Raw genomic sequence first — 24,000 nt, forward strand, 5'->3', positions numbered from 1 at the left:
TTTTTTGTTTTATTGTTCCTGTTTTTTTTTTGTATTCATTTTTGCATACCATTTAATTTACTATTGTTCAGCAGCTCTGGGTTTTCTTTATTTACCATCAAAAGAAATAAATTCAGTTCAATGCTAAATGTATATATTTTTTCAATGTGTCTACAAATGACATCAACTTTTCCATTATTTTAATTGTTTATATTACACAAATATTAGCCTACATCAATAACAGTTTACCAAATAAATATTAAAATTCAATTAAATAGGAAAATTCTTCCACAACAGATATTTATATATATAGACACACATACACATATATATTTGTTTGCATGCATACAGACATAGATAAATTCATGCACTGAAAACACAAATGCGCTCTAGTTTTAACTTTACCAAGATATTTTAATATTTTTGTAGGACTTCTTTGCCTGTATTTAGAAGCATAAATTTCTAAACCCATCATCACTGTTTCTAGACACACTCCACCTGGTCACCATGGACAACTCCATGCAACATATTAGTGGATAACACACCTACATTCAACAGAATTCCCACAAAAACATATAACTAATGATGGTAGCAATGCCTATAACATAACACAATGCTAAAAGACAGTAAACATACACAGTTGTATGACTGATGACATAAATCTAACAATCTAAACTACAGACTCCAGTGGTAAAGTCTTACACCAATCATGTTGGTTTTAAATGTTATAATGATCTTACAACATTATCAACATCACTTCATCCAGAAGATGAGATGATGAAGATCTAGAAACATTGATTATTCCTTTGCAAAACTATAGTGTTCCAAACAAAATTGCAAGGAACCCATAGGAAAATAGAGACATACATTGGACCACAGTCATGTTTTCAATACAACATGTCTAAGGTAAAAGATGTCCTCTCGATAAAGACACAATACATACATGTGTGTGTGTGTGTGTAGTATATGTGCACATATGTATGCATATAAACTTGCATGTAATATACATATAAACCCTGAATTGTAGTGGGTGGGCGTAGATGTGAAATTGGTTGAACTGCATTTAGTAGGCATGATAGTTCTTGGAGAAGTTAAATAAAAATAAGGCAATTTTCAGTTGAGACTCATCATCATCATTATCTTAATCATCCTTTTAGATTAAAGAAAACTGAAAATATAACAAAGAGAAATGCAACTAAGCAAAAAATAATTTGTTTGCTTTCATATGTTTTATATTGTGTGTGTGTGTGTGTGCCAGAGATCAACATTGTTACATACTTTCATTATTTTTTTCAGTTGATTTAAAACAACCACTTCAGTCTATTAAGATGATTGCTAAAGACCAAAAAAAAAAAAAGACTTTGGTACTTAATATGTGAAATGTGTTGAAATAAGATGTAAAATGGTGGCAGGAGAGAAGAAGGGAAAAAAGAGTGACAAATATATATAGATAGATAGATCAGGACTAAAAAGTTGGAACATAAAAGAACGTGGAGTAAACAGGCTGAAAAGAAAATGGTCTTTCTGACTTTTTCAATGACTAAGGCCACTTCACAACTTGTAATTTAGTTTTGGTCCAACGTTGCAATGATCATTCAGTCCATTTCTCCAGTTACAAATGAGATCCTCCAAGCTGCAATAACACAAGACAACAATATTGAGAATGTTAGTGTTTTTTTTTTTCTTCACCTTTCCTACACAATCCCCTTCATCCTCTCACCTCACAGCTCTTACACTCTGAATCTCTCTCACTAATTTCCTGATACTGCCTTTCCTTTCTCTTTCCTTCACATTGCTCACTTCCTGCTTACTTACTTAGTTTATAGCTGTCTTTCCTTCATACATCACTATAGCCACCCATACATAACATAGGGTAGCACTACACATCCTAAACTTTTCAACTTTTCCCCAGTGTCCTATCATTACATAACTCATTCTTACTGTCCTCTCCACCATCCTGCACAACTTTTCCTTTTCCTATTATTACTTCACTTCCTTAACAGGGTCCCTAGCCTTTCTCAACAATAAATACATGTAACTACAATAAGAACTATCTTAGACCCTAAAGAACCAGTCAAACCATGTCAGCACAACAGATGGCCTGACCTATCCCATCATTGGGTACACCTACTTAACCCATCTCATTACTACTTCATCCCCTCTCCCCTTCCTCTTCACATCAACCTGTGACATTACCCTTCCTTTCTTCTGTTCCTCTACTTCCACCCCTCAGTTATTCTATTACCATCTTCTCAATAAATCTGTTCTTCTCCATCAAGGTGCTCTCTTTTGCTTGCAAGCTGCAAAGTGAACCCAACAATGCTGGTGCCACAAAAGATACTATATATATATATCAAATAAAATCAAAAACAGAACACAAAGGATATATATATACATACATACATACATATATATATATATATGTATATATATATATATATATATATATATATATTATATATATTATATATATGTATATATATATATATATACATGTATATATATATATATATATAATGTAATATATATATTATATAACATGTATATATATATATAATATACATTATATATATATAACATGTATATATATATATACATGTATATATATATATATATATACAGTATATATATATATATATACATGTATATATATATATATACATTATATATATATATACATGTATATATATATATACATGTATATATATATACATGTATATAATATATATACATGTATATATATATATACATGTATATATATATACATGTATATATATATACATGTATATATATATACATGTATATTATATATACATGTATATATATATATCATGTATATATATATATACATGTATATATATATATACATGTATATATATATATACATGTATATATATATATACATGTATATATATATACATGTATATATATATATACATGTATATATAATATACATGTATATATATATATATATAATATATATATATATATATATATATACATGTATATATATATATACATGTATATATTATATATAATATATATATATATATATACACATGTATATATATATTATATATATATATACACATGTATATATATATATAATATATATATATATATATACATGTATATATCTATATCTATATATATATACATGTATCTATATATATATATATATATATACATGTATATATATATTATATATATATCTATATATATATATATATACTGTATATATAGATATCATATATATAATATATACATGTATGTATATATATATAATATATATATATATATATAAATATTATATACATAAATATATATCTATTTACGTGTGTGTGTGTGTATTGAGAAGGTTGTAAATTTTAGTGGAAAGAATGATATTGCATGGGGAAAGTGAAAGCTGTATGGTGATATGGACAATGCATAGAGAGGGAGAAAGAGATAATTTGGTGGTAGAGAAAGTGAAGAGATCAAGGTAAATTGATGAATGGAGATGGACACCGTTAAGAATGAAAGAATAATGTCAAGTGAAGTGGTTGCAAGTAGTGAGAAATATAAGTGGTGTTGCAAAAAAGGTTATAAAATATGTGATTCTACTTGCATTTAATTACAGCAGCAGAATACTGCAGTTAGGCAGGTGATAGAGAGGTTAGTGACAGGGAAAAGTGGGGTTGGAAAAGAAGGTTTGACAAAGACTGCTTTTACAACATCAGTTTTTCTCAGTTACACAGGGCTTCTTGGGCACCACATACCACCAGTCCCCCTAAGTCCTTTAACTTAAGCATATATTTATTGCATGTGTGTGTGTGTGTGTGTGTGTGTGTATGCACACGTACACACATACATAAACACATCATCAACATCATTATTTAATGTCTGTTTTCCATGCTGGCATGGGTTGGATAGATTGATGGGGATTTCACAACTGAATGCTTTTCCTAACACTAACCAGTTTACAGAGTGGATTGAGTGTTTTTATGTAGTACCAGCATGTATATATAAACATTATAAACATTAATGCATACATATCTATATATACACATATATGCATATACATACATACATAAATATATGTCCAATCCATGCCAGCAAAGAAAGCAGATGTTAAATGATGATATATATATAATATATATATATATATATACATATATATATATACTCACGGAGTGGTTAGCGTTAGGAAGGGCATCCAGCCGTAGAAACACTGCCAAATCTGACTGGGCCTGATGAAGCCTCCCGGCTTCACAGACCCCAGTTAAACCGTCCAACCCATGCTAGCATGGAAAACGGACGCTAAATGATGATGATGATGATGATACTAGCAGAGTTACCTGGCGTTGCCCAAGTTACATACACTTGAAGAATTAGACTTTTCTGTTATATTTTCTGTAATGAACTGGAATACCTATGTTTCGAATTTCATCAAAATTGCAGATGAGGGTTATTTCCTTCTTTACACACCCAAACAAAATTTTAATCGTGCCACATGTATCCCATACAACTAATTTTTATAATTTTTATGCGCATATTCCAAAATTCCAGTCTTATAGAACCTGTTAAAAGGATTTTGCTACAGTGCTCTGGCTTGATGGATCCTGTCAAACTACCTGACCCGTGCCAGCAGGGACATTAAATGATGATCATCATCATGACGACTATGCGTTGGAATAAATCTTAAAATATCTTTCGTGAATATTCTGAAGAAAGAGAATGTAATGTATATATTTATGATTTAAGAAGAAGCCTAAAGGAATGAGAATAGCAGAAGAGACAACAAACAACAACAGTAGCAGCAACACCAACAACAATGCTATTAAGGGCATTCGTTCAGAAAGTACATCTCTTTCAATACACTTGTTTATTCATCAATTCTCTATATGGATATATACTTGTAATAAGAAGCTGCATGATGAATTGTGTGTGTGTGTGCACAATACATTTAATTATAAAACCAAATAAAAATTGATGTGCTAAGAATCTTGAAGTGATATATTTTTAATAGTAATATTGATACATCTATTTGTAACAGCAAGCATAACTGACAACATGTAACACTAAACACAACAGAGAAGAAACAAATGTTTCATGTGATTTATTAGCAAGTAACAACCATATTTACCATATTATGCTTTAGATGACTGAAATATGAATATGAAAAACATTTTTCTGATTATTTCTTGGTTTAAGAATATTACAGTTTACATTATCTAAGTTTCAGTGAGAAACGTATTAAAGATAAACCCATTGTTTTACCCAAGTTGTTGTAGCATGCGTGGTGCTGAGGACAGTGTCTGTAGGTGTAACAAGTTTGTTATATTTGCAACAATAACCCATAAATGCATAAAACAGTGGTTAAAAGAAAATACAAATCTAAAATATTCAAAAAGAATATTAAGAAGGAACACTGCAGGTTATGTGTATTTTATATATAATATATATATATATATTATATATATATATATATATATGTATATATATATATATATGTGGCACGTAAAAAGCACCCACTACACTCACGGAGTGGTTGGCGTTAGGAAGGGCATCCAGCTGTAGAAACATTGCCAGATTAGACTGGAGCCTGGTGCAGCCTTCTGGCTTCCCAGAACCCCGGTCGAACCGTCCAACCCATGCTAGCATGGAGAACGGACGTTAAACGACGACGATGATGATGATGATGTATATATGTGTATGTGTGTCTGATGCATATAGTAACAATACAAAGAGGAGGGCTTTAAATTCTATCACTGGAGCTGCAGAGAAAGCCACAAGATGGCTTTTGGATAAATTGGGCAGACCAGTGGTTTGCTACTATTGGGATGCACGCTAGGACTTGATCAACCCTGACTGGGTCAACTGGGCAAGGAAGGGGAGTCTGAGGTCAAAAGACCAAAACCCTGATACCCTAGAAATACCACTGACGATTCATCCCAGAGTATCTGCAAGGTATATCTTAAAACTAAAACAATGCTGACGTTATATCTTAATATCAATAATAGATTAGTGTGAGGGTGGTGAGCTGGCAGATCAGTTCTATGCTGGACAAAATGTTAAGCAGCATTTCTTCTGGATTTATGTTCTGAGTTCAAATGCTTCTGCAGTCAACTTTGCCTCCTTTTGGGGTTGATGAAATAAATACCAGTTGAGCATCAGGCTCAATGTATTCATCTTGTCCCTTCCTCAAAATTGTTGTCCTTGAGCCAAAATTTGAAACCAATATTAGATTAGTGTTTATCATCACCATCATCTTCATTTAACGTCTGCTTGTCCAACCCATGTTGGCATGGGTTGGACAGTTCGACTGAAAACTGGCAAGCCAGGGAGCTGCACCAGGTTTTGATCTGATTTGGCAAGTTTTCAATGGCCGGATGCCCTTCCTAACACTAATCACTATGAGAGTGTAGTGGGTGTTTTTTACATGCCACCAGCATGGGTGCCATTGATCTTACACCAGCATTGGCCATGACTATGGTCTCACTTGGGTCGACAGGTCTACACAAGCACAGTAATATTGCCAAAGGTCTTAGTCACCTGTCACTGCCTCCATGGGGCCCACTGCTCAAACAGTGCTTTTTACATGCCACCGACACTGGCATTGGCCGTAACTACAATTTCACTAGGCTCAACAGGTCTTCACAAGCACAGCATATCACCCAATGTTTGAAGGGTGCTTTTAATGGGCCAGTTATGCGACACTGGCATCCGCCATGACTAAAATCTCACTTGACTTGATGGGTGAACTGATATATGTGTCTTCACATTATATATATATGTGTGTGAGTTCATATTATATATGTGTATGTGTGTGCTAACATCATAAGAATTTATAAACTTTCAAAAGAACATGGAATAATTCTGTTTTGAAACTGGATCTCAAAGTGCACATAAAGTTATAAATAATAGTGAAGGCAGTCTTCAACTTTTCCATTCAAACGGATTTTTCAGCACAATATTTACATGATATTATTTATAGGTTTATGTGGGCTTTGAGATCCTGTTGCAATATATATATATGCAGAGAGAGAGAGAGAGAGAGAATGGATATTGCTCAAACTGGATAAACAGTTAGACAATATCTAAGTAAATCATTGTTAAAGAAAATAGAATGCTTTGCATTTTAAATCATAAATTAAAAAATAGTTTAGTCTTTTTTTAATCTACAAAACATCTATTTCATTATATACTTTTTTTTTTAAAATACATTTATTTTGACAATTATTTTGAAGATAAATGTATTTTTTCAGACATATTTTTTAATTGTTTCATTTTACTATGTTTTGAATGGTGATTTCGAGGTATATTTCAAACCTTATTTATTATGAATTTTAATTCAATAATATTGATCTTAAATTACCGCTTTGGGCAGAAACAAGTTAACCCGTTTTTAGACGAAGGAACTCATTTGCTGTCGATTTTGGCGAGTCTATCTTTTGACGAGTTAACTCGCCAGAGATAGAAAAAAACGATTTCGGTCAAAACGCATATATTCGTTTCTGCCAGGTAAGGGGTTAAGAAACTGATACATTTTAATCATGCTAACTAGTTCTAAGGATGGTTCTAAAAATGAATACAATACATAAGACATAAAAGGTAAATTACAAGACCCAGTTCCTAAAACTAGAAAATTAGCAGGTAATCAACTTTTGCAAAGAGTACATCTGTCTAAAAAGATTGTTTAAATAAGATATATTTTGTTTCAAAGTAAAAAATAATTATTACCTTGTCTTAACTGTTTTTTATTTGCTAATAAAGAGTGTGGGAAAGCTCATATTCATTATACATCTATTATACTAATTGCCTAGATTTAGATTTGTTAATATTTGTTTAAAGTTATCATAGCAGGGACTAAACATAAGCAAGAAGGAGGTTCTAGTGGGATGCATTCTTGTAAAAAAGGATTTGTTAAAGTGTTCAGTAAAAAGTATGAGAAACAGCAGAAAGATGAAAGATAAATGGATCAAGTAGGTATAGGTAAGGGTAGCATTAAATTTGAAAAACAGAAATAGGTTAAATTTACTCAATGTCTTACATTTTGTCCAGATCCTGGCCTGGAACTAGAGCGAGGCCGTAGGCCACAGGTACCAGCACCACTACTGCTTCCTGGAGAGTCACCTCGTCCATTTGCTTGGCCAATGGATGCCTCAGAGTCCCATCGTTCCAGTTCTTCTCGCACAAGTTTCTCCATCTGATCTCGTTTCATTTCATCAGTATTGCTTGTAGACTGCAGAACAGGAAGAAAGCAAACATAAGATGGAATACCCTTAAATTTATTTACTCCAATGCTATAAAAATTCCCAAATAGTGTGAATGCAAGTTTATACTTCAACCCTTTTGTTACCATATTTGTGTTGAAATACATGGTCTTTATTTTAATTAATTTTGAAAATAATGAAGAAATTAGTAAAATAACTGTCATTATTTATCTGGTTTTTGAAACATACATTAGTATGGCATTTTGATGAAAGGTTTTGATTTAGATCACTTTAAAAAAAGAAATTTGCACCATAGAAACAGGGCCAATCTCAAGTGGGTTGGTAACAAAACAGTTAATATTTACATACATTACTGGATAAAAAGAAAAAGAATTCTAATATTTCATACAAGAATTTCAAACAGGAAATATGCAGAATATTTAGGATTTTTTTTTGTAGGGTTGAGATATGAGGTTGTATTTTTATTAAATAATGCACATATTATCTAGGTCCACATATTTAAAGGTTTATATAGAAGTAAAACACACCACCTACAAGCAGTTACATTGTATAAACACTACTCTAAAAACAAACTCAGTCTTAATATAAGCCTATTTCTTATAAAAAAAACTTTATCACAATATTACACTATACACAAATAAAAGAAATAGATTATTTTATAGAATATAAGTTCAACTTAAATCCTATTTAAAAAAAAATTATTTTATCAAATTACTAGCAGAAATACCTGCTGTTGTCCAGGTTAAAGAGAATAATGAAATTTTAAAATGCCGTCTAGATTATGCAGGTCTCAATTGCTAGTAGCTAAGAAACCAACTTTCTACATTAATAACTCTCCAACCCATACCAGCATGGAACATAGATGTTAAGTGAAATGTTAAAAGAAAGTTTTCAACTCAAATATGTATAGATAGTAAATACACGTAATTCAAAAACACATTTTGTGTAGCTTATTTTGTAACCAAAAAGCAAGTACTGATTATAAACAATGAAAGGCCAACTTTGGTGGCTCATACGAAAAAAACAAAAGACGAAGACAGGTGGTGTACAAAACAAACAGATGTATTAGTATAACACTCAGGAATAGAAAAAGTCTATTACATTTTGAGCCTACGTTCTTCTACAGAAAGGGACACAGAACAAACAAGGAGAGAAAAAAATGTGTGTAGTGGCTAACAATCTATCATATATATATATACATACATATATTCATGACCAATGGATGTAAGGGAGACAATCAATTTCTGAAAGTTACTTTGCAGAGAGTTACCTCCCTTCTTCATGTAGCCCAGAAATGGATGTTTTCTGTCTGCAGGGAACCCATTACTCATTATGTGAAAAATTTTTAGAATCTAAAACCGTCCCTGGAACATAAGTAATGTATGTTCCCAGATTGGAGAAAATCAGTCGAAAAATACAGCCGTTATAATCTTTTACATACACCACCCCACACACACAGAATGGGATTTACATTATAGACTAGCAGCTGAGCCCGGTTTCACCCGATCTGTTTGGATGATGTGGCTGTGATCGTTTTCGGTTAGGCATAATCTATAACAGTGTTTCTCAACCTTATCATTTCGGGTCCCCTGTTTTGATTGGAGCCTCCTCCCTTGTCAGAAAACAGCATCAGGAGTTGTGAAGAAAGAATTTGTACGTAGTCTGTTTCTGAGAGCTATTCTATTGGACCTCTGTCTAATCATTAAAACACTGATTTAATTATGAACATAGAAAGAAATTATACATTAATCCCTATTTTCTAAGCAGTTGTATCCGTAAAAATTTTATTTGCAGAGAGAGAAATTGAAAGAAGATATATGAAATGGATGTGTGTGTGTGTGTGCGTGCTTGCATGTGTGTATGTGAGAGAGAAGAGAGAGAGCATAGCGAAAGTTTTGGCTGACTGTCATCCTGTATTCCCCTTGTTGCTAGTGAAATGGTATATGTCGGCTGTGTGAGCAACTGGTTGTTTTAATGGCGGAACAGGGGAATTCCATTAGAAAAAGTTTTAATCGATTTTCTCTGTAAGTATGGGGGGCTAGGAAAAAAATACAAACCACATTCCAATGTATGCACCCGTCTCCACATGTGTGCCATTTTTCACACGAATCCACCCAGCTGTGGCTGTGAACCTCAAGCCAAGAAAGAATACAACGATCGCTCATGTCCAATTTATATTATAGACTAGCAGCTGAGCCCGGTTTCACCTGGTCTGTTTGGATGATGTGGCTGTGATCGTTTTCGATTAGGCATAATCTATATATAACAGCGTTTCTCAGCCTTATCATTTCGGGTCCCCTGTTTCGATTGAAGCCTCCAGCTGTATGAAAATTTTCTGACCCCACCCCATCAGAAAACAGCTTCTAAGCAATTGGTTGTTTAAATGGCGGAAAAAAGAGGGGAATTCCATTAGAAAAAGTTTTAATCGATTTTCTTGGTAAGTATGGGGGCTAGGAAAAAATACAAACCACATTCCAATCTATGCACCCGTCTGCACATGTGTGCCATTTTTCACTCGAATCCACCCAGCTGTTTGGCTGTGAACCTCAAGAAAGAATACAACAATCGCCCATGTCCAATTTATATTATAGATTAAGTATATTTGAACATTGTAAATTTTTATATTCACTAAAATTTCATTCACTTGACAGCCAGGTATAAAGTATAAAGCAGATTACTATCAAGTATATACTCATATATTATTAAAGCTTTAATAATTGTAAGAAGTATGCTAAGGGCTGATGTGATCTTCATAGAATGTTTGTTACATTATTAAGATGGACTTTATAATCAATGATACTATAATCAGATCAAAATAATCTTTATAATATAAAAACAAAGGCAGTTTCTTTTCTGTTTTACTCTAGTAGTTTTATTTTGTTTCTGTACTTTTTGGAAGATTCTGGATGTGAAATTTTGTGTTAGATCAGAATTTGTTGTATCTTGGGAGGTTCTGTTTCATTTCTTTTATTATTACTAGTCAATTAGTTAACCATTTAACCAGTTAACTATTCAATTGTTTGATTCATTGTTTGGTCAATCAATCAACCAGCTAGGTTTGTCAGAGTTCTTTCATCACCATTCACGACTAAGTTCTTTAATCTCAATTTCCTACATCGGACTGTTTCTCCTCTACCACAATCTTCACTTATTAAATAACACTAAGAAATTCTTTTGTATATAAACAGAGATAACATTTGTAGAGGGATGAGACATAAGATTGCTTTGAATTTGGTCTAATACAATATTTATGTTGTCAATGCAATAGGCTTTTAAAAATACTTGGTAGGATTTGAATTTAAAAACTAGAATATAGATAAATCTTGAGGGATATAATATAATGAGCTTAGTATATACAGTGCTCTAGTACACTATAACTCATCAAAAAGGTTAAAAAAGGAGTCAGAAAGTAGCTATGAGTCAAGTAAAGATATAACATTGAAAGCTAGATGTACTTGCACAGCACACAGAATAAAACACAAAAAGACAAAAAGTGAACATTAAGAGCTGTAAAGTCGAAAGTGTTCATAGAGATGTCAAGAGTAGTTGTTGGTGAAATTTGGGAAGGGTGTAATTTTTGAAGGATGCAGTGTCCTGATAGCTAACAATTGATAGAAGTAGCTTATTTTATGTTTCAATAATTCTGAGCATTAAAAAATTATTTCTGGAAGTCATGGGTGCCATATGGTTTTTGATTTTATAAGCCTGCCCACAAGTGGTAGAGGTATTGGATTCAAAAAGGTGGCCAAAGTTATTGTTAGAAATTTTGTGAACTTCTGCCAAGTCAGCTGCTAGGCATCAGAACTTTAGCTCAATGTCCTAATTCTGATACCTCTACCTCTAGTTTGAATTTCTAATTATCTTTCTTAGCCTCAAGGTTAACTTATTGTAATGGAAGGTAGCATACTTGAATCAACTTCAGGACACTACAAGTACTAATTGACCGTTGCAAAGGGATGATAGTTCAGGATTTTCAGCAAGACTGGAACTCATAACATTGAGATATTAAATTAGACACAATTAAGCATTAATTCTTAACTTTTACTAATGATGGCCATTGTTTTTATAAATACATATAGTCACAAACCTGGCTTACATACATAACTGATTTTTAATGGAAATATTAGTGTATTTATATAGCACACATCTAGTTGAGCTGCTTGTTAAACTCATTTCTGTTTATGATAGGGTTTAAATAAAAGAAACAACTTACTTCTGTAATACTGTCAAGCATTTTTGCCATGGTTTCTCGGCGCTTTATCTTTGCTTTTTCCATTGCTTCAAGTTTCACAAGAACGGCATCGATTTTAGAGACAATGCTTCCAATGGAATGTTCCATGCGATCCACACGTCGAGAAAGTACTGTAAATTCTTCGTATGAAACACCATTAGTTACGCGTCCAGATCGTGAGACCTTTGAGCCATTGTCTTCATCATCACTGTCCTCTCCGCTGTCCTCCTGATAACTCATGCGACTACTACAGCGATTGTTGTTGTTAGCCTTTTCTTCTAATTCATCATATTCTTTATTTAGTGCATCCTATTGTGGAGTGAATATCATGAATTATCATTATAGAATCATCAAACACAGCTAAATGTACATATCACAGAACTTGATAATTGGTTAAACAAAATCAAGATATAGTATAAATAACAAAATGTCAAGTTAATATGAAGTTAATATTCTGAAAAATTATCATCTTTTTAAGTTAACTACATAAACACCAGCTACATACTAAGTAGTTTCTTAGGTCATCTGTTTATGAATTATACTGTCCTAAGTGACAGGGCTTAACACTTTTTTCTCCATCCATAGATAGACATCAGTCTATCATGAAACACACTTCTCAGTAAGAACCAACACCTAGTAATCACAGATGTGGTAAATTAAAATGAAACACAAGCAATCCGATATGAATTTATAACACTTTGGGTCAGTTATTTCAAATTTTATCTGCTTGGTTATTTCAGTACAAGATAGGTGCAGTTGTGGCTGTGTGGTTAAGAAGTTTGCATCTCAACTGCATGGTTTCAGGCTCAGTCCTAAGTGTTTTATACTTTAGCCCCATGCCAACCAAAGTCTTGCAAATAGATTTAGTAGAGGAAAAACCATCATACACACACACACACACACGTACATATTTATATATAAGCATTATTTACTAATATGCATTTTTGTAAGCTAATTATTTAAATTGACTCTTCAATATATAACTTCCTAATCTCTCTAGCTCAGCTTTAGTTTTCTCCTTAATTCCTCATGTAATTTCCAACTGAAATCTCTCCAATACCCTTAGTTCTCCTTTCCGCCAATGCTCCCAAGTTGGCTACATATTTTTTCATACTATATCTTAAATAACCCTTGCCTCATTTTTTTCCCCTCCATGTTTCATGTTGGCTAAATATTTTTCTTACTATCTCTTAATCCTTCCTTTCACTATGGCTTCTTGTGCTATTCTCTGATACTCTCTCTCTCTCTGCTATTTTCTACTGCCCAAAGTGAAAATGCCATCATAATGTCCACTTCCGGTTGTAGCATATATATGAAAATACCTTTCTCACATGTTTCCCCTCTCAGATTTTCATGCAACTCATTCCAGTGCTGGTATCTATTGGAACCCAGTTATGCACTGATAAGCTATGATATTCTCTCATTTTTTTCGATCTTTTCACTCATTCATTCATTATTAATATGCATTATTTACTAATAATGTATTTTCATAAGCTAATTATTTAAATTGACTCTTCAGTACATAACTTCCTAATCTCTCTCTCTCTCAGCCTTAGTTTTCTCCTTAATTCTTCATGTCATTTCCAAATGATATCTCACTAATACCCTTCCTTAGTTCTCCTTTCCTCCCGTGTTCCCAAGTTGTTGGTTACATATTTTTTGTACTATCTCTTTTGTACTATTCTTGCTTGTTCGTGGGTGTGCCTGTCCATTCCCGCCACCATCACCAATACCGGATATCTCTCTTTCTCACCAGAATCCCCCTCCCTCACTGGTGGTATCATACCTGCAAATTCGCCTCCCTCCTCTCCCGGGACAAACGCAACTAGTTTAACAGCCCACCTACTTAATCTAACACTGGCATATTGATATTGATATTTACTTTTATCTATTTATTTTGATTTATTTATTTATTTATACTTATATCTGCAGTACCAGTAATGTTTAAATTTATGAGGTTCATAACACTTATACTTACAATGCCCCTAACGCTTACTCCTATCCCTGGTAGGGGCAACAGTCTTAATATGCTTGAATGTTTGAATGATGACAGGTCAAAAGTGAGAACAGGTGTAGAGTGTCTATCAAACGAACATGGAAACCTTTTAAGGAGCTGAATAACATCTCCCCTCCCCATGCCTCCTTCCACATTCCTTTCCCAGTTTTTAGAGTAGGCACTGTCAATGTGGGCACATTGGAAGGTAGGTCTAGTGAGATTGTAGAGATGCTTGAACAGAGACATGCTGATGAATGCGCATACAAGCGGTAAGGTGGAGAGGAGTTTCAGCCAGGGTCTACATAGGCAAAGCAGACAGGTATAAAATCTTCTGGGTAACAGTGATTGAGTAGGGGGTGTAGGCATACTCCTTGCAGAGAAATGGGTGGATAAGATCATAGAGGTAATCAGGGTATGCGATAAACTGCTTAAGCCCAAGCTAGTCGTGCAGAATAGTATAGCTACAGTTATCTCCGCCTACACCCCACAAGCAGACCTACCAAATGATTTGAAGGACCACTTTTATGATACCCTTCTCAAGGCTACCTCAAAGATGAGTGGCAATGACCTCATCTTTGTGGCTGGAAATTTTAATGGGCATGTCGGACAGCAATCTGGTATCTTCCATGATGTCCATGGAATTGGTTCCGGAAACGAAGAGGGAACTAGGCTACTGGAGTTCTGTGATGCAAGCAGCCTATTAATCTGCAACGCCATCTTCAGAAAGCCAGAGAGCCACCTAATAACCTATCAATGAAGAGACCTATTAAGTCAAGTAAAATCAAAAAATCAAAAATCAAAATCAAAATCACAATCAGAACCTCAATCAACTCGAAATCAAAATAGAAATTGTAGTTGCGGCTGATGCCAGTGCCGCTGACTGGCTCCCATGCTGGTGGCACGCAATAAGCACCATTCATGCATGGGTCACTACCAGTCCCACCTGACTGGCTCCCTGTGCCGGTGGCACATAAAAAGCACCAGCCGAATGTGGTTGATGCCAGCCCCCACCCTGACTGGCTCCTGTGCCAGTAGCACATAAAGAGCACCATCCAAACATGGCCGATGCCAGTGCCACCTGACTGGCACGTAAAAAGCACCCATTACACTCTCAGAGTGGTTGGCATCAGGAAGGGCGTCCAGCTGTAGAAATATTGTCACATCAGATTGGAGCCTGATGCAGCCTCCTGGCTTGCCAGTCCCCAGTCAAACTGTCCAACCCATGCCAGCATGGAAAACAGATTTTAAACGATGATGATGATGATGTATGTATGAGATGGTATCAAAACGTTCCTGGGCTAGTTATGTTTAATAAAAGATAACTTGTTTACATTAGTTTTAACACCATCTTCTTTGAAATAGTCACCTTGCACAACAATACACCAGTCCCAGCATTCCTGCCACTTTTGGAATCCAACCTGGAAGTAATTTTCTGTAAGCAAGTTGAGGAACTTCTGTGATTCACTTTCGATCTCAACAATGGTATTAAAACAGAGACCTTTGAGCTGCATTTTCATCTTGGGGAAGAGATGGAACTCCACAGGTGTTAAATCTGGTGAATAGGGCGGGTGCAGAAGCAATAACATGGTTTTGGTGAGATACTCATGAGTGAGGAGAGCTCACAGCCTCATGAACATTATTGCTGCTCTCATTGTTCATGCAGCCATGTGCTGGCATCTGTTGGCACACTACAAAACTAGTCCAGGAACTTTTTGATATCACCTCGTATGTATGTATGTATGTATGTACATACGTACATATAGATATGTATGTATATATATGAGTGTATGATTGTGTTTCCTTGGTTACTCATCACATGATAGTTGTAAATGAGTGTTACTGTCACACAAGCAGTACATTTTTATATTATTATTGTTAGGGTTATATTATTATCTTCATATTATTATAGTTACAAAGAGTGTTTCCACCTTCATGGTTCTAATGAATAAACAAATGTGTGTTATGATGTCTTAGTCATAGAAAAATAATGATTAATAATTGTCACATGATATTTTAAGTGTCTTCACATAATTATATCTAGATTAAAAGAGGTAACAGGTCATCAGTTACTGGAAAATCAATGCCCAAAGGGCTGCACAAGTGGACTGAACCTATTCTTAACCACACATCCATGCCTGCACCTTGTAATTTTATTTTTAATCATTATATTATTTACTACCATGTAAGAGAATGAATAAAAATGATAAGTAAAAAGAAAGCTGTTTGCTTTGAACTTTACAATCAGAAGTCCAAAGGTCACAATTTCCTTGTTAAAATGGACATCTCTCTGGTTTTTTTCTTTTTTTTTTTTGTTCTTATTTTACCTATATTTTTCTTTTCCAAACCTGGCTTATTTTACAATTTCAGAAATATTCCAGAATCATGTAAATGTGATATTTAGTAGTCTTACTGTTTGTGCTTTCAAATCAGCGTTCATTTTCTTCTGTTCATCTTCATCAAGAACTCTGTCACCATTAAGATCATATTTAGCAAACATTAATTCAATCTCTTCATCAGCATAACCACGCCTATTAAGAACCAATGAAAATTAATTTTGACATCAGCCTTTAATTACCTTGTTATCAATTAAAAAATTTAAAAAATGCTTCATTGTATTTTATTAAATAAGTTCTTTCAAGTTTTGCATTCAAATCCTGCTGAGGTTAACTTTGCTTTTTATTCTTCAATAAATTAAGCATCATGTACAACTGGGCCCTTTGCACAATTTTCTTCCCCCTCAGTATCCCCACACCCACCCCTAAACTACAGCTCTTCCTTGATTCCACTGCTTACTACCCAGACCTTCTTCATCCATTAATACTGTCCTCTTCCTTTGCACTCTACAAAGATCACTACTGAGCTACCAAATTATCTTAACTCCTCCACCTATGTGTCACTACTCCCCTACATTGTTGGTGAACACTTACCTCCCCTATTCCCATCTCCCCTCTACCATACAGTCTTGCAACCTCTACCCACCTATAATCATGGTTCCTCTACCCTACTTATTTCTACCCACCTCATATCTTCAAGGTCCACCCTGATACCTCATCACAATTATTTTTTATCATTTTCCAGCCCCAACTAATCACTTCCACCTTTTCTTCTAAAATGTGAGTAGCCATGCAGCTTCTCTACAAGAAACTTGTTCTGTGTTGGTCCCTTCTCTCATACTTTCATGTTCCATCTCCAGCATAACGCTGCCCACATAGGGTTTGTAGTCTTGCAAACAGTACGACCACTTCAGTAGTACTGGTGGCATGTAAAAAGCACCCAGTACTCACTATCAAGTAGTTGGCATTAGGAAAGGCTGTGAAACCATACCAACACAGACCCTGGGGCATAATGCAGACATTGGATCCATCAGGTCTTGTTAAACCTTCCAACCCATGTCAGCATGGAAAATGTGAACATTAAATGATGATGTCATTATAAGCACTGAGGTTGATTAAATCAATTACACACTTCCCATAAATTTTGTACCATTTTTTATACCAAAGCTTAAAATCCTTAATGAAAGTAGTGAACTGAACACCTTACAAGATTTAGTCGTGATTTTGAGCTTCAAATCTTGCAGGGATCAACTTTGCATTCTTCTAATGTCAATTAAATGAATACCAAGTATGCTCTAAGATTTGTTCACTTAAAATCATTCCCTTTCATATAAAATCGTTGCCTTGGACCTTTGTAACAAACTGCTACTAACAATTGCTACTACTACAATTGTGATTTGAGTATAAACAATGTAGTTTCATATGCTTTATAACACTTAGTTTCTGACTTTATGTTTCTGAAGTTAAGATACCCTCAGTGTCATCAGAGGGATGCAAGGAAAAAGCTGACAAAATAAGATATCGGAATAAGGTACCAAACTACAAATGGTAAAAATATATATCGTCCAGCTTCCTTCTACAATCTATGCTAAAATGGTTTTTCTTTTTTTAAATAAAAAAAAAAAAAACTGGTTCTATTGATCTCGATTCCACTGGCTCACCAAAGCAGCTCTATGAAACTAGAATTAGGTGAAACAAATAGCTCAATGATACTCACGATTTCATGTCTTGGCGCCATTCCTCAAAGTCAAGTTGCTTGTCATTGTTCATGTCAGCAGATTGCAGAGCCTTTTGGATATCAACAATCTTATCCCTTTTGAAGTTCAATTTGTCAGCCATTCTTTGGTAGCCCTGCAGAAAAAATTAAAATAGATAAAACTCATCAGCAAACCAAATTATCTCAACTTAAAAACATTCTTGTATTCATTATGAGTGAAAGACAGAAATGATTGATACATTGTATATTCAGATGTGGCTGTTTGGTAAGAAATTTACTTCCCAACCACATGGTTCCAGATACAGTCCCACTGTGTGGCACCTTGGTCATGTGTCTTCTACTGTAGCCTCAGGCCGACCAAAGTCTTGTGAGAGGATTTGGGAGATGGATATTGAAAGAAAATTGTCATATCTTTGTATGTCTATGTCTGTATATATATTTGTGTATATATACATATATATATGTGTGTGTGTGTGTGTGTGTGTGTGTGTGTGTGTGAGTGAGTGTGTGTATGTATATATATATATATATAAGTTCAGCAAAATTTAGATTCAAATGAATATGGTACTTAAGTTAGATGCACCAGAATTTTGTATGGTGTTATCCATATAAATCCATGGGGTGATTATAATAAAAAATAAGCAACAAGAATAACTTCGGTAATTTGGTACAGTCGTTTCACGCTACATCATTTTATTAAATATTGTAAGTATTACAATAGTTTTAAAATGTTGAGCAATCATCAGTCATTTATAGAGGTTTTCCATTAATACATAATTTTCATATCAATTGATAACATTATAAAAAGGTAGATATATAGACAAAAATGTCAATTTAAATTTTAAGAACATTAAGGTAGTAGAGTTTATCCTCTGACTGAAGAATATTCATTAAGTTATTTTGAACTGCTCGAAGGTTGGGGAAGTATAATCAGTTGAAAGAAGACAAAAAGATTTTCTATTTATAGAAATAGGGGTGAAATAAATGTCAGAAGGTCTTCATAAAGAAATTAAGGTAGAGAGGGGGTTGTAATGCCATAGAAGCTGTTTACTACTACTTGGCAAACAGATTTTGTATTAGGAAAACTAGGTCAATGTCAGATGGTCACAGTGACCACTTATATATCAAAAAGTTATAGAGAATACAGAGATTCTTTTATACTTATATACATCAGTTTTATACTTAGCTGGTAGGTGTTGAATATTTTGATATGTTGGATTAAAGGAGAAATTATAAATCTAATATTTATTCATTTTGGAGAAAAATCTATCATTTATTATGAGTAGGCATAACACTCAATAACTGAGGACAAAAGTCTTATTAATAAAGTGAATATATTAGGGGTCAAATATATATATTAGAAAAACTGGAAGAGGAGTAATCAAGAAGAATAATTTTCTTAGGTTTAGTAGAAGGTGATTCATTTTTATGAAGAGAAGTAATTAAGAAGAGTAAATTACTCAGATTTAGTAGATAGTGAATTGTTATTAATGAATTAAAATATAGAATCTGTTCGACATAATATTTACTACCCATGTTCAGCCACACTTCTTTCTTCTTTTTTTTTAAGCCTGGTACTTATTCTACTGATCTCTTTTGCTGAACTGCTAAGTTATTGGGGCATGTGTGTGTTTGTGTGTGCGTATGTGTGTATGCATTGCATGCATGTGCTTACTCCTATCTTAACATCATGTAATGGCTATAAACAAGCATCACTACCATGCAAGCAATGTTGTTCATTTCCACTCTTCCATGAAAAACATGCCTGACCATGAGAAACAGGAAGGGCATCCAGCTGCAGAAAATTTGCCTCAACAAATTCTGTTTGACCCATACTAGCATGGAAAAGTAGATGTTAAACAATGATGATGATGATGGTGGTAATGATATACATATAATAGGATGTTCTAGTACAAAAAGTGAAAGCCTACCCGCTTAAAGTAGTCAGTCATCTCGAATTCACTCTTCTGATTAGCAATATCACCTTTTACCTCAGAATAGGTATCATTGATAATTGCCAGGAACATATTGAGAAGGATGAAGAATACAAAGAATACATAGAGAATAAAGAATATTGGTCCTAATACTCGGTTTGCAGATTCTAACTGGTGGAAGTCAAAGTCACCCAAGATAATTCGGAACAAGGTGAAACTGGAACATAAAATAGAGGACAAGATATAACAACAAAAACATTGTAATTCATACATTCAAACTCTTGTCTCAGAAGTATTATCATGCATGTTAATGAGAGAGATGGTGGGAAGAGACAGACAGACAGATAAAGAAATAACATTTTGCCAGCCATCTTTCTCTGTTAAAAGGAATTCTTTGATGGAAAATATTATTTAGAAATCTACTTAAGTTGTTGGACCCACTGCAGTTGTTGTTGCTGTTAGCCACAAGTTAGCGACCACCAATTAGACTGATGACCAAAGGTATTTCAGTAGTGACCATCCTGACTTTTTTTTAGGATGTCTATGACTACATTAGCTAATGAGTCCTTCTCATTTTTAAGGTTGTTGGATGTGGTTTGACAGAAATTTGGCTGCTATTTCTAGCCAGTCAAATGACAACATAGAAACTCCTAAGTAGGCTTGCAGTTTTAAATATGGATACCTTTCTCAGTTCCAACTGGAAAATGAATATAGAATTTACTGTTCATTTCAGTTTACTACGCCAACAGAAGAATGTATTTTGACTGTGTAGTCACTATTTTCAATGATACATGGATAAAAGTTATCTGCTTTAACTCTGTCTCTTAACCCTTTGGACTTAAAAGTATGCTTTAGCAGGTGCAATTTTATATCTATACACCCAAAAAGTCATAAAAGCAGGTGGCTGCATGGTTTCGTGTTTATGGCTGAAAATAATGATATTTCTACCAATTAGCAAGCCATAAACACAAAACACTGGAGTCAACCACTTTTGCATCTTCCAGGGGTATGGTCAAATGAAACTAAGCCCACTAAAGCATAATTATGGATTCAAAGGGTTAATTTTATCAATTTTTCCCAATTGGACACTTATCTAAACTGTTACATCAATCAAACCTTGATAGCATATTACTGGTGTAATTTTAACGACTCCAGAACAATTAAAGATTGGCTCAGTCTAAGTATTGAATTTATTAACAAATGTGTGACTTGTCAACAAATCAAAATAATAATACCAAGAAAATAATACATTAAAACAGTATATTCTGGATCATGAATTCACATCTGAAAGCTGATGTTGCACTGTGACTCCTATCAAGAATTTGAATAATTGCCACCAAGGGAATTATTAAAACTTCTAAATTTATCAAACATATTTTTTTTTGATATTTTAGAAAATTCAGTTATATTGTCTTTGTATATATTTTTCTTCATTGTTCAATAAAATGTACACTCATACAATATCAGAAAAACAGAGATAAATAAGTAAAGATGTACCAAAATACAATGGGTATATGCATGAGGGATATTACTTCAATTATCTTCAATTTGTTGCTGCTCTTTAGCACCAGATTAGTCCTGATGAAGCAGATTTATGATCAAAAGTGTCCCAGTTGTGATTATCCAGCCTCTATTTTTTTTTGTAACACACATAGTGTCTAAGACTAAATTTTCCAACATATTCTTCAAGCCAACAAGAGAGCCTCTACTTGCTTGCTCAACCTGCTAGAAATAATAGTCAAATTTACCTGATACTGCAGACAGGATATCTAGATACTGGTCAAAGGATTGCCATTTTATTTCATGTCACCCACTAGCACAGAATATTGCCCATAAAGAAAATACTTGAAGCTTAACAATCCAGTCCACCCACCTGTAAATAGGTACCATTGCTCAAAGCCAAATGCAACAGGTGACATTGTAAGATCAATGGGTGCTTCGTGATCTTGTGGAACAGTCACGTATAGATAACTTTTTCAATGATCATGGAACTCACCCACCACCTTAACAAAATATTAACCTGTTACTATTGTTACAAACCTATGATCAAAGATAGTCTGACTGTGACCATCCTATCTTTTTGCCTTTTTAGGACTACATTATCCAATGTGTCCTTCCTTTTATTAAGGCTGAAGAGCATGCATGGGCAACCTGCAGCCCATGACATGTTGTGTGGCCCTCAACGAGTTTCAAGGTTACTAATTTCATACTAAGACAAATAAAATTAAGAACTTCAAAAAAATTCATTGTAAAGTGGGCATATAACATTTCATGTATATGTGTTTTATCATGCGGCCCTCTCCCACTTGGATATGGTATGATGCGGCCCCCAGTTGACAAAAAGTTTGCCAATCTCTGCTGTAGAGTAGGATTTAAATGAAATGTAGCTGCTATTTCTAGCAAGTCCAATGACTATGTAGGGGCTCCCACATTGGCTCACAGTATGTACTGTTAACATATTTCAGATGTTTGGAATGACCGTAATTTTTCTCCATCATAAGTCAATTGAGCAACGAAAAAAGCAAAATAAATAAATCTTTTAAAAAATGTAATCTTACAAAGCACTTTCAAAGCTGCTAAATTCTTTCACTTGAGTTCCAAAGATTAGATAACCAAGTTGTGTGAAAGCCAGGAAAATAATGAAGAACATGACAGCAAATCCAGCCAGATCTTTGGCACATTTACCAAGAGTCGATGACAGTTGTGTCATGGTTTTGTTGAAGCTAATGTATTTGAAGATCTGAAATATTGGTAAGAGAGGATGTGTTAATTAAAAATAATTAGAATGGAAAAAATAATGAATAATTAACTTGAGAAACATCTTGCTTTCTTTTTAAGTTGAATGAGGAGATGTAGTACCTATGATGTTTTCAGAGACCTTCTGGGGAAATTAATTCAGCTGATGTTCTTGGATTTCTTGTTCAAAGAGTCATGATAATCCTGCACATGTAATTAGCATCTAATTCATGAAACTAGTATTCAAATACCTTATTCAATTGGCCAATTTGGATTTATGTTTAGACATGGGTTTGTGGTTAAGAAGTTTGCTTCCTGACAACATGGCTTCAGTGACACCTTGGACAAGTGTCTTCTCAATAACCCATAGCCCAGAGACAACCAAACCTTTTTAAGTGAATTTGGTAGATGAGACCTGAATGATGGTTATTGTGTGTATGTGTGTGTGCATGTGTGTGTGTATATATATATATATAGAGAGAGAGAGACAGACAGACAGAGAGACAGAGGGTGTGGTAAACATATTTTTGTCTAAATTATGCAAAAATGAACATAACACTGACATCTCATTTTTACAAATATATTTACTAAACATGACCTTGCTTGAATGTTGTTTTTCACATGCCACTGACACAAGTGCCAGTAAGGCGACGCTGGTAATGATCATGTTCAAATGGTGCTTTTTACATGTCACCAGCACGGGAGCCAGTCAACATCCTGGCAATGAACATGCTTGGAAGGTGCTCTTAGCACTCCACTGGCATGGATCCCAGTCATGCGGTGCTGTCATCGAATTTGGTTTCGATTTCACTTGCCTCAACAGGTCTTTGCAAGCAGAGCTTAGTGTCCAGTGAAGGA

At 34.1% G+C, this 24,000-nt stretch overlaps 1 protein-coding gene across 2 annotated transcripts in view; it reads right to left on the reverse strand.

The window, feature by feature from the left end:
• The window catches only part of LOC115216305 (polycystin-2-like), a 72,079-nt gene that overhangs the window by 787 nt on the left and 47,292 nt on the right, over positions 1-24,000 (reverse strand). The window contains exons 8-15 of one of the 2 annotated variants that reach the window (XM_029785507.2): positions 22,965-23,146; positions 20,404-20,623; positions 18,473-18,606; positions 16,833-16,950; positions 12,409-12,735; positions 8,012-8,203; positions 5,105-5,123; positions 1-1,612 (exon numbers count right to left, since the gene is read on the reverse strand). The exon at positions 1-1,612 is cut by the window's left edge and continues 787 nt beyond it. In XM_029785507.2, the coding sequence (XP_029641367.1) occupies positions 5,109-5,123; positions 8,012-8,203; positions 12,409-12,735; positions 16,833-16,950; positions 18,473-18,606; positions 20,404-20,623; positions 22,965-23,146 (1,188 nt within the window). In that variant the 3' untranslated portion in view covers positions 1-1,612; positions 5,105-5,108. The remainder of the gene's footprint in view (positions 1,613-5,104; positions 5,124-8,011; positions 8,204-12,408; positions 12,736-16,832; positions 16,951-18,472; positions 18,607-20,403; positions 20,624-22,964; positions 23,147-24,000) is intronic. The other variant, XM_029785506.2, reaches the window with a different exon arrangement.

The sequence above is a fragment of the Octopus sinensis genome, linkage group LG10, assembly GCF_006345805.1.
Source record: "Octopus sinensis linkage group LG10, ASM634580v1, whole genome shotgun sequence".
Classification (NCBI taxonomy): domain Eukaryota; kingdom Metazoa; phylum Mollusca; class Cephalopoda; order Octopoda; family Octopodidae; genus Octopus; species Octopus sinensis.